Below are 12,897 nucleotides of genomic sequence, written 5' to 3'. Positions count from 1 at the left end.
TCCCCCTCCTGCTTTTAGGCTCCCTTCAAGTACTGGAAGACTGCAGTGATGTCTCCCTTGAGCATTCTTTTCTCCAATCTAAACAAGCCCCAATCCCTCAGTTTCTTCATAGAAGAGGTGTTCCAGCCATTTTATCTTTTTTGTGGCCCTCCTCTGGACTCACTCCAACAGCTACACACGCTCTTTTACTGAGGGCCCGAGGCTTGGAAGCAGAACTCCAAATGGGGCCTCACAAGTGCAGAATAGATGGGCTACCTCTCTTATGATGAAGCCCAGGATATCGTAGGCTTTCTGAGCTACAAGAGCACCCTGCTGGCTCTTGTCCATCTTTTCATTCACCAGGATTCCCAAGTCCTTCTCTGCAAGGTTACTCTCAAGGAGTCTGTACACGTATTTGTGATTGCCCTAACCCAAGTGTAACAGTTTGCACTTGGCCTTGCTGAACCTCATTCTGTTCACATGGACCCACTTTTCAAGCCTGTCTTGGTCCCTCTGGATGGAGTCCCTTTCTTTTATTGTATCAGCTGCACCACTCACCCTCATGACATCTCCAAACTCCACCCCATTGTCTATGTCATTGACAAAGATGTTAAAGAGCACCAGTCCCAAGACAGATTTGTGGGGGACACTACTAGTCACCAGTCTCCACATGAATATAGAGTTATTGACCACAACTCTTTGTCTGCAACCATCCAACCAAATTTTTATCCACCGAATTGTCCACTGTTCAAATCCATATCTCTCCAATTTTGAGGAAAGGATGTAGTAAGGTACCGTGTCAAAGGCCTTGCACAAGTCCAAGTAGATGACATCAGTTGCAACCTTTGTCCACCAATGTCATCACTGCATCCTAAAAGGCCATCAGATTTTTAAGGAGCACTAATTGCCATAAACCAAGAATTTCTCTTCTGCAAGAAAAGTTTACATACCTTCAGAAGCCACCTTGTCACCCATGATTCTTTCTAAGACACCTCTTGGAAGACGCTCAAAAGCTTCATTAGTAGGAGCAAAGAGTGTGTAATAACCAGGCCTTCCAAGAGTATCTAAGACGTCTGATGTGATGGCAGCAGCCTGAAAAATAAAATTGGTTATTAATGCTGGTTATTTAAAGCATTTCCCAAATAGCTTAGCCATCTAGTCACAGGAAAACAGAATATTAACTAAAAGCTAACATATTTTGACCCCTAGATTCTGAAGTAAAATCTTATTCTTCAAAAGTAATGTTGAATTTACACTGAAAGTTGGAATTGCTCATGAAAGTTGACAGACAGCATTTAACACAAAATATCTCTTGTGCATTCACCTAGTGATTAGGGGTATTTAATGTGAGATTGTGTTCTGTGTTACAGAAATGTGTTAAAAGTGAAATGACAGAATGGAATACAAAATTAATTATGTGGGTAAAATATGCCTTGGTATGAAAAGTTACCTCCTTAATTTAGCACACAGTGAGTCACTTCGTTTGATTTCGTGTTTGTCTTTTACAAATTAACCTTTCATACCTACAGGCATAATACACAAATAGAAAAGAAAAAAAAAGAAACTATGAGACCAGAATGTTTCTTATTTTTTCCACTTACTCTGAGAGATGAAAGATCATCCTCAACTTCAATGAAATCTTGAATGGTATTTCCAACAGCGGTTAGGACACGGTCAATTACATGAACAACACCATTGGTAGCAATCTGGTTGCCATGGATGATCCTGGCACAGTTAACAGTAACAACCTATGTATGAGGAATCAAGTAGTAAAAAATTAATGCTTATTCATTTGATCATATGCCTGGAATCTGATTTTTAGGGAATGGCAGTCTATGTACTCTGAAAAATGTGTTTTTCCTTTCAGTCTTTTTAAAACATTAAGTAAAACGGTGCAAGATTTAAAAGGCTGACTCAACTCTTCTGGAAAGCATTCGGCTAACAGCTGACTAATGCAGGCTACGTTGATTTCCTATTCATGTTTTATTTGCCATATATATATAACTGATATAAACTGATGTCCAACATTAATATTTTCATGCATTTGAGGCAGGGACAAGTGACATGACTGGAAGATTTTAGCATTTATGAAAATAAAATTATTTCTAGAAAGTAATGGATGTCTGCACACTGCAACATTAAATATTTCTACCATGCCCCCCAGTTCAAATAAACAATCTGAACTAATTAAAAGACATGATTTAATAGCATTTTGTAAGTACATAAAGATTAATAGCAGGTTTTTGCTCTTGGATTTATTATGATGCCTAGGCTCTGGGCAGCCTGGTCTGGTGGTTGGTAGCCCTGCACATAGCAGGGGGGTTGAAAATAGATGATCTTTGTGGTCCTTTTCAACTCAGGCCATTCTATGATTCTATGATGCTATATTTTGGCCACCAAAGGCTTGATTTTTAGGAAAGAAGTTCATTCTCATTAGAACGTTGACATTTAAACAGCAAACTGTACATATTCATTAATTCTTGGTGATCAGCTGGCAAAGAAAGCTGAATTTGTTCAAGGTAAAATTTATTTTTATCAGTGACAACTGAATTGCTAGCTACTAATCTTTCCATTAGTTCATTCTACCGCAAAGCAAATAGATAAAAGAAATATCAGTGGTTAAAATTACATTATTATATTATAGAAGTCTTATCTATAGACTTACCCCATTAGGATAATGGTTAATAAGCAATTTCTGGCCATTATACATGGATACCAGTGTCATGCCATTCTTAAGATCTTTTGTCAACATGCGCTTGTTTACCATGTGGTGGTGGAGAGCATTGTATAGTTCGATATTTACATTGTCAATTAAATTCCTGTGAATTTCCTGAAGAAGAAAGGAAATTAATTAATTTGAAATGTCAGGAGCATTTTTAAGTTAGAAAAATGCACATGTTGCTTTATCTTTACATATACTATGAAAAAATTGACAGTTACTTCCAGTTAGGAAACACATGATTTTCGTACTTAGCTATCTGGCTTTGTTCAGATGCTGCTTTAGACTAATTTGATTACAAATTGAAGACAACAAATCTCATCATAGGCAAATCACTGAAGGTACTTTAGTTCAATATTTATTTTAACTAAAAGCATTACTAAAAGGAGGACATGTGAGTCACTGACAAAACACAATTGTACTCTACATTATGCAATTGCTGGAATTCCTCTTGGTTACCTAAAATTATATGAAAACTAGCAATATTAAAATATGACATGAAAGTGCTTAAGTAAGGAACATTGCTATTTAGCATACCTGAAAATAAATTCAGATTGTCTAGCGTCAGTAATGTACAATAAACAGGTACATTCTTATAATGTACCTGTTTATAATAATAATAACTTGTCTGATGTCTGCTTATACCTAAAATCTTATTACTGTTTGCCATCTAGGCTATAATAAGCTAGTTATTGTTAGTTTATTAGCTAAAACATTACCTGAAAGAGAAATATGTACATACATAAATACACACAAATGCTTACCGAACTTAATTGCTCCCACGCTTCGTTACTTGGTGCAAAGAAAGTGAATGAACCTCTTCCTTCGATCTCTTCTCTCAGCTTTGACATGTCGGAGTACTGCTGAGTGGAGGTAGCTCCCACAATACCAAGAGTACCATATACATGATCAATAGGAGCAACTAAAATCAACATCATACAAAAATACTGTAAATACTTCAGCCAGTTTCTCACAACTAAGTCCAATTTATTTCTTTTGTTTGGACAAGTGTATTGCCTTTATGAAACTGTTTAAATCAATATTAAAACAACATGCTTGAATTAAAATGCCACTGTCAGTGTATTTTGAATTCATCCAAACACATCTGCTTGTTATTTATTTTACAGTTTGTTTAATGAGCTGAAAAAATAGATCAAACAAAACTAGATATTATAATGTTTTCTTTAAAAAAAATGTTTTGTTCCAAGCCTCATATGGAATGGGAGACTATCCATTTGGGACGTTTGAGAGAGGATATGAGTCAATCTTATCTACAATCTCAAAAATTGCTAACGCGGGTCACGTTTGGGCACCATCAACCAGATTTATTCCTGTGAGGCCTCTTCCGGTGGTTGGCATGTGTAGAGATTGATTCAGAGAGCAACAATCACCATAATCTCGCAATCAAAACTCTGCTATATGAGAATAAGATGCAGATCTCCTAATTCTAGGAATCCACAGTTCAGGTATTGACACATGAGCTAGCTGCCCCAAGCTACTTTTACAGCTGTAGAGAAGACAGGGTCTTTTGAAGTATGCCCTATCTCATTCTAATGTAAACATCCAAAGTGAAATGAATACACCTAAACAAGACGAACTCTGCCTTAAGATATGCTTAACAGAATGTAAAAGATGAGCTCAAATAGAGGGTTATAAAGTGATGAAATATATGCCATCTCAAATTATCCTTCCTCGTTGCAATTAGGTTTATTTTTGCAAAACAGCACAAATAGGATAAATTAATCTCTGCCTTCATTTTCACTCCTTAGTTTATCTACAGCTTCTTAGTTAGCAAGATTCAAGTCTTCTCATGAAAATGAGTAAACAGAACTTCAATGTTCTGTTCAATGAAATGTGTTTCATGCCCTAGGTTTCTGATCTCTGGGTGCTATGGGTTACTCTGGAGTGAGAGGCGAACAGAAATAGAGGTTCTCTTTCAGCTGTTTTGGAAAAAGAGAATTCTATCACTTCTCTCCAATCCAGTAGCTGGAATCAGTTGGAGAATTTAACTTAAACTGCAGGATCAAATTCAGTGCAGGCTGATTTCCAACTGTACTGATCACGTACAAATGAAACTTCGCATTCTCAGACAGTAATTTGTAAAAAGAGGTAATGTTTCCTCAAGCTGACAACATTTGAAAGTCTCACTTTTTGTAGTGTTTCTCATGTACTGACTCATCCATATGAAAATAAACTAGTACCTGCAGGACATCCTCTCATACCATCCATCTTCATATAGCCAGGACAGCATTCATACAAGACAGTTCTGTAGAACATATGAAAAACAATTGTATATCAACTTTAGTTCGCAGCCCCATTTCTTTCATTATTAATTTCACATTGCAAAGTACACTTTCTCCTAATCTTTTTGCCCTTTTTATCATTCAACCTATTCTGTATATATTACAAATTGGTTGTTGTTTTACTAAATGTAGTCATTAAGCTTAACTGATAGAAAAAAAACCACATGAATGATTGCAGAGTTATGAAAAGATGGTGTAAACAGAATAGCAACAGAAGAAAACAAATTTGATGAGTCTATTTTGAAAAGATAGCTGGGATTGAGGGAAGGCAAAAATGAACACAGTGGGGATAGTGAGAGGAACAGGTAGCAATAGTGTCCAAAGGGAAAAAATTAAACAATGTAAATTTAAATGACAAAACCGCTTGAGGTAACCTACAGTCTGGATGTAGAAATTTAATGGATACTTCGGAGAAGATCTTTGGGATTGTATGGTGAAATAAATCGGGAGCAGAGCCTCAGTGTACCAAGAAGACTTTGAAGAAGCTCAGGAATGAGGGAGATAATTAATTAAGTACAGATATAAAGCAGGTTGTAGAAAACAGAGTCACTAAAGAAAGGATAGTTGGACATGAGGTTCCTTGGTAAATATAGCGAGGATGAAAACCAGATTGCAACAAATCAAGCACAGAGTTAAAAGAGTATGTCATCAAAGCATACGTACAATTTAATAATAGAGCAGACCAGGAACCAGACCAGCAGAGATGTCAGTAAAATACTCCCTTTCTTGAACATGCATAATCTATATGTAGCAGCAAATCAGGGCTAACTGGTAATTCTGTAGTGTAACATTCAATTTTGTACCGAATGCCTAATGGAATATAATGTCCTTTTAATTAATATGACAGAAAGAAAAGACCTACCGTAGACTTTCGTGACAAATTCTCTTCTAAGTTAGTGCAAGCTTGCAAAAAAAACCCACAAGGTTATGTATTGATTCTGGCTCTTCCATACAAGGAATGACAATAAATTGTATAATCTTACCAAGATCTAAAGCGTATTTTAAACTTGCAGACTTCAGATATTTCTTTTCAAATTATGATCTGCTGTGGATGGCAATGAAGATCTTACTAGTAGTATTATTTTTATACCCGTGGCTGATCTTGGCAGCTAAAGAGTTCTGAACAGGATTTCCTTGAAGATTTTTACCACAGTATTCCAGCTTTTAGACTGTAGACTCTTCAGCAGCTGTTGAATAGGCAGGCTTCTCTCATTTTTCACAAGCTAGAGCTGACAAACACTGATCGCAAAAATATCTAACTGTACAACTTACTCAAATGAGGAGTTGGACTCAAAAGCATCACTATTTAATCTACTTGAAGAGATTTTAAAAATGAACGCAGACTGGAAGAGCAATAGTGTTACAAACAGTGATTTATAAAGGTAGGATTGGAATTCCATGATTTACAACAGTCTGATATGGATGTTCAATATTTAAGATTAAAACAAACAAACAACAACAAAAAAAAGCACACATTTCATTTCTCTGTGCTAAGGAAATATGTAATTCCATTCTGTCATATACAGATACACACATCATGTTTCCACCTTTCTGGCATGTGCCTCTTTTCAGCAAATGAGCCATATATTCAAAATTTTGTACAGTTCTTTTTCACGTATTTCATTCTGTGAGGCAATTTGCTGAATGGCTATTTCCTGGAAATGCAAGATGAACAGAGAGTTTAGGCTACAGATTTTCTAACTAATAAGGAAATTAAACTTATAACCTTTCACCTTCCTACCAGTTGTATCCTTACCAGTAGCTAATAAAACAAGTCATCTGACTTGTGCAACAAAAGTCAGAATATTAGCCCAACTGTGTGAACTGCTTCGTCATGAGTAGTTCTTTATTTCCACAGGAAAAAATATATATGTATCTCCCTCACCCTTTGAGCAACTATGAGAGACTGCAATCTTAATTAGGTTTTGGAGAAAGAAAAAAAGAAGTTGAGTTGTAAGTATAGCATAAGGCATTGGAAGTTTAGTGTTCTTACCATAACCACCAACAGTGACACAATTAATGAAAAGCAGAAAACTGAATGAAAAACTTAGTTAAGAAAGTTGTTTCTTCAGCCAAGGATTACAAGATCAGTGCCTCTTTTACCATGTAACTTGTTATGAAAAAAGCACTTTTTTCAATCACTGAGAGTTACTTAGTTCTTTTTTTTTATTGTTTGTTTGTTTTACAATATTCATATATCCTTATGGTTGACCACAAAATGGACTATGAATCAGTTGTGCTCAAGATGTAGTGAGAAGGATGGAATGAGAGAAAAGTGGTCCATAAAGAGGATCCAAAAATAACATTAGAATCAGCTATAAAACCTGATGCAAGATGCTATTTTTCAATACCACTCACTTACAGACACATGATCGTTCCAACTCGCACAGTAAAGTCATCCCCAGCTGTATGACTCTGCTAGTGTAAGATGTGTCTAAATGAATTTTTTTGCATGTATTTTTTAGTACTAAGGCAATATATTCCAAGGAAAAGAGAACTGATTTAGACTACCATATATTCTTGTTATTCTTCGTTAACAGAGAGGTATTCAACTTATTCAGATCAGCTCTGTGACTCATCTGTTTCTATTCCTTGCTGGCATGGAGATAAAATACTGTATAAAAACAGTGGAACACTTTTGGACCAAAAGACTTTGATTTTAGCAAATCTTTAGCTTGTATCCCAACTGGAAATTTACAGGAGTGTGCAGGAAAAGTAAACATAAGAAACTTCCTTAAATTAACATTTTATAGAAACTATATGCAAGTTATGAAGGACTTATTAACACAGAGATATTAACATGAGAAGAGCCATTGTCCTTTGGATTAACATTCCTAATAAAATAACCTCTTTAGTAATGGATTCACATCATATTTCACACATTAATATTCTGTGAGTATAGAGAATATAACCCCCAATAAGAGCTAAGATTAAGTTTTAACAGATGCTCAGTTACAACTACAAAAAAGTCCATGACTCTTCTTAATCTCATATACACCGTTTTCTCCTCTAGCTTTTCTGTGTAAGTGCCTGTAGAATGGTAGGAGTGTTAAAAGAGATACTTTTGTGTTTCTCAGTCAAATTCTACCTGCTGCTGCTCAGTCTCTTCTACTGGTTGGCTGTAGTGGGTTTCTTGCTTAGGGCCTAACAAAGACTCTGTGATATGTTTTTCAGCTTTGTCAGAAAAGGGAATAACGTCATGTATAATTTCATTGAGCCCAAACTGCCTATTGCTTCAAATGACTTTTCCTGACACATTAGAAGAAACACATTTCTCACTGAACAACTCATTTTACTTCTGGAGCTCCACAAAGCAATGTGTTCCTTTTCATATTTGTGCAGAGAGCAGACTTTTGCTCACAGGAACGTGACATCTATCTAGGAATAAAACCACAGAAGTAATTTGTTTTCCAAAACTGACTTGAGAATGTCCAAATTTCATTTTCAGGAAATATCCTTCTTCCTAATGTGTCTGTAGTGGAATAAAATGTAGTGCCAAAGAAGTTAGTGGTATGGCAGATTTTTCTCAAAAGGTGAAATATTTTGGATGACTTGTGGCATGATCACAGAAGGAAGTCTGTATTATAACGCCACCTGGAGGAGCAGGAAGGATTCTGATAAAGACTATAAACCTATGAATACTAAAAATCTGAAGGCACAGATGGGGCAAATGATCACACAGTCTTGTTTGACTGCAAACTGATCACTATGATATAATCATCAATTGCCCAAACCTCCTCAATATTTAGTACAAAAAAAATGGATTTTAACCTGTCTAGAATTACTTTTTTTTTTTTTTTTTTTTTTTAATCAAGATAAAGCAGAGAGGGACTGAGTGAGATTCAAGTCAGTGAATTAAGTTCTGAAGGAACTTCAGAAGATTTGGAATAATCAGACTGCTTGTCTGTCTGGAAAGTTAATTATAATTTGTGCTATTTCCACTCTAGCACAATGGTCTTACTTTCTTCCATCTTCTTAAAGAAGTAAGTAATTACTAATTGATAAATTTTACAACAGCAGAAAGCTTAGAGTGACAACTAGGATCATGAAAATAATCTTTTCTTGAGCTCTGATAGGGACATGGTATCATTCCTCAGGTCTAGGCTGACTTTAGAATTCAGACTTCAAAACCATGCCTATACTTGAAAGGAAAGACTATGTGTTGGAATCTGTGCCTCACTGTACTGGATATTTAACTCAGTTCTATTAATTTATGGTATGCTGGCAGAGCAATGAAAAATGGGAGAAAACTTCCTCCCACTACCTCTTTCTTCATCCTTTTCCCTAAGGGTCCTTTCCAAAACCGTGTTATGACATATAATATCTTGTAGAAATCTTAACAACACAAAGCCTGTAACAGCCAAGAGAAGTAATGGAAACCACAACACAAGCCCTTTTCAGATCTTTGTCTGACTTCTGACTACAAATTCAAGACTAATTTTAACAGTGCAAAAAATCATTAGTGGGGAAACAAAATTAATGGGGAAACAAGAACAGTGATTTCTTGTGACAGCTGCTGAGAATGTTATCCAACTAATTGTGTATCAACAGGAGAAAATATGGTACAACTAAAAAAGAATACTAGTTCATTGCATTTGGTAAACATTGTTAAATTATTCAATTTTAAACATGACAATTGGGGCAGACCAATTTCTGGATTGGAGTTTTTGTATGTATTCTTGCTCTGAAACCACTCTTGTGACTGATACAGAGGTACTGACTCTGATACTGTTGATGCTTTGTTCCCCACAGAAAAGTCAGTGGCTTGTATTCTGGAAAAGCAGGACAACTGAAATACATACAGGTTCCAAAAGATTGTGAAACTCATCCAGACTTGTTCTGTGCTCTTAATATTTTTTTTTTCTCGTTGTGAAAAGGTGTTGTCTGAGTACATAACTGCTAGTGTGCAGAGTTCTTTTCACAAATGGCCTCAGGCCCCTCTGTGTTTCTGAGTAGGTCACATAACCTTGTATCTCCTTGTATTTAGAATAGACCTACATAAACTTAACTGAGAAAAATATTCCTGAAATTTATGCCTGGAAGCCCATTCAACTTTAAAAGCATTACATACCATGCTATCATTTTCACAGATTTTGTGATTATTTTTGGCAGCAATTGCTGAATTCAGATGGTTTTAATTAAAGGAAAGCTGTAACACTGTAAAACTATGAAATTAATTCTTCCTGCTTCTGCATTTGAAGCAAGTATTTAGTTTCGCACTGAGGAGAGTTTTCTAACTGAATGCTATCCTATTTCAATGGGTGTTTTGAACAGCAGATACTTACGCTTTCTTTCCACAGATGGATCCCTGGTACCAGTTTCTGCAGGTGCTGAAGTATTTCTTTTTGGTTCCCATAACTTGCTGAAGGGCACAGACATTTGGGCTACGGATGGAGTGAGAAACATTAAAAAAAAAAGTCTGTACTCATCTATAAAAGTGCTATATAACATAGCAGCATATACAGATTCTGTTGAGCAAAAATGAGAAATGAACATCTGTCTTTAGCTGCCAGGGCAGGTGTGCATTCAAGTAACCACAATGCACGTTCCCAAGACTACCCAGCTGGGTTCCTTGGCAAGTCCACCCTCCTGGTGGGGACAGATGATTCCCCTCCACTCTGGCCTGACCTTCCATCTCAATATGTCTTACATTTCTTCCTTCCTCCAGGGAAGTGAATTAATTACCAGCCACCAGGGACTTAGCTGCTAATACCATCAGGCTTTTTTCATTAAAGCTTTTTTCTTGAACACATCTGTACAGCTGAAGGTCACGGGGAGATGGGGAGAGCAGTGACTGGCTCTTTATGTGGAAGGAAACCCTAGTAAATCAATCAGCTGTTTTGATTACCATCCATTTGGAGGACTGCAGGCACCTAAGTAAACATTCTGGGAATTACTGGGGACCAAAGGGTAAACTGGCATGTAAATAAAAGACATTGCAGAATTAAAACAAGGAAAACTTTTTACTTAGCATGGTAGTGTACAGAAGAGGAATTTTCTGAGAGCAAATTCCATGGAGCAAAGGTGTTTTGTCACTAATTTCTATAATTTCACTGTACAAAAGTTCATCAGTTCAAGAGTTAGAACATATGCTTTACAACAGTGGGAATGAGTGAGGGAGAGTGAGAGGGAAAAGAAAAGAGGGAGGGAGGGGGAGAGAGAATTAAATAAAGGAAGGCAGAAAGGATGGTGAACAATTCTTTTTACAGAACAGTTTTTTACTAAAAAAGATTGAAGGGAGATATGATGTTGAGATACATCATTTCCCTGACACCAGCTGTTCAAATAAGTTCTGCATCTCTGAACAGCCTGGCTTGTGAGTGTTGTCTCTGGGGTGCCCTGCTGAGCAAGTTGCTGCTACTCCAGTGGGAACAAAAATTTTACAAAGAGCTCCCAGTGTCAGACAGTATTAAAGAATAGTTCATGATTTATTCATTAGAACAGAAAAAAGCAAGTAAATGGTGTGGAATAAGTGTCAGTTCTATCCAAACATTTGAAAGTGTGTATTAAACATATCCCAAGCCCCATTATATTTCTCATGAACTGTAATTAAGTTCAGTGATTCTAGAATGTATGCATTTTTGTTCATCGAGAAATGGGGATTTAATTAATTCCAGGTTTTATGAAGTTTTACATTATTTTGTCTCCCTTTGAAACTCCCCTGAAAGTTACAAAAACTAATTTAGAACAAAAGTAATTCTTGAATGATAGGAAACAGAGTCAAAAAAAACCACATTTAATATAACACAAGAAGAAAAGAAAAGAGTAACTGTTTAGCGATTCCCTTTTAAAATGCAAATAAAGCCCCCATACTTACCCTTGGTCGCGTGCCCTTATTCGACTATGAGTTAAAATCTTGTCATAGTGAGCATATGCAGCTGCTTGTTCAAAAGCAGACAAGAAAAATGTGGAAAAGGTGAATAGTAAAAAGATCTTCATCTTTAGTCCTCAGATGCTTCTGGCAAGTCTAGAAGAGAGAACTGGCAGAGGCTCTGGAGGGCTGACAATTTATATACATGTTGGAAGGTGGTGGGAGGGAACCAGGGAATCAACCTGAAACTTTGTACCACCCTCCTTAGAGTAGCAGCTTTGACTGCCAACTTCAGTAACCTAAATTAATATCATACATTAACCGTATGAGCAGTTCTTTTTTTATCCCTGATTGACTAATTTCTTCCTCATTACAGAAGGCTTAGCATTTTATTCTGCTGACACAACAGCAAAAGTTTGGGAAGTTTAGACTTTGAGTTATGATTTGGTATTTATAGCACTAAAGCGTCCAGAGGTTGGGATCACTGTGTGGCTCTGTTCAAATCCAGATGAAGTTTCTTCCTGCTGCTTTCTTCTGTTTTCCGTGTCTTTATAGTTATCAGCTCTGAATTGTTTAACTAGTGAAGTTGATGAAAGTTCCAGTCAATGATCTATTGTCAATACTCTTGACAAATGGCATTTATGCCTTCAGAAAAAAAAGGCTATGTTACAACACATACTGATTATGAAGCAGTTAAAACAGTCAAACACACTATTTAAATATGTATTTTAATTCTAATAGTAACATTTATTATTGCAAAATGCTTTTAGTTGGAACCTCACATAGTCTCACAGAAATCAGAATAGCTGAAAATTTGAAGAAATACTTACTTATACCCAATAGTTGATCGTTGGGAGCCTCTAGTGAAACAGATGGAAAGTGTAATGCTGAGCTGTAAATGAGGGATATGAGGCAGAAGCATGAAATGCTGAGGACAGGCTGAAAAACCCAGCAAAGGGGCAGTCTTAAGGGACAGACAGTGTTTGGACTGCAATCCATGAGTTTACAATTTTAATGTCGAGAAAAAAAAATCTGCAATTTTATAAAAGGTTCACATGTTAATTCAGTTTCAAAGTACATTTGTA

At 36.3% G+C, this 12,897-nt stretch overlaps 1 protein-coding gene across 11 annotated transcripts in view; it reads right to left on the bottom strand.

Moving 5' to 3' along the window:
* POSTN (periostin) overlaps positions 1-12,079 on the bottom strand; it is a 30,442-nt gene extending 18,363 nt beyond the window's left edge. For 4 of the 11 annotated variants that reach the window (XM_031615699.2, XM_031615701.2, XM_090132797.1 and 1 more), the window contains exons 1-7: positions 11,819-12,079; positions 10,287-10,385; positions 4,900-4,964; positions 3,463-3,620; positions 2,645-2,809; positions 1,581-1,727; positions 930-1,071 (exon numbers count right to left, since the gene is read on the bottom strand). In XM_031615699.2, the coding sequence (XP_031471559.2) occupies positions 930-1,071; positions 1,581-1,727; positions 2,645-2,809; positions 3,463-3,620; positions 4,900-4,964; positions 10,287-10,385; positions 11,819-11,940 (898 nt within the window). In that variant the 5' untranslated portion in view covers positions 11,941-12,079. The remainder of the gene's footprint in view (positions 1-929; positions 1,072-1,580; positions 1,728-2,644; positions 2,810-3,462; positions 3,621-4,899; positions 4,965-10,286; positions 10,386-11,818) is intronic. The other 7 variants (XM_031615700.2, XM_090132804.1, XM_090132816.1 and 4 more) reach the window with 3 other exon arrangements.
* Positions 12,080-12,897: the final 818 nt, after the last annotated feature.

This window comes from Phasianus colchicus, chromosome 1 (genome assembly GCF_987193195.1).
Source record: "Phasianus colchicus chromosome 1, bPhaCol1.hap1.1, whole genome shotgun sequence".
Lineage (NCBI taxonomy): Eukaryota > Metazoa > Chordata > Aves > Galliformes > Phasianidae > Phasianus > Phasianus colchicus.
This window is presented reverse-complemented; position numbering and strand designations above follow the sequence as displayed.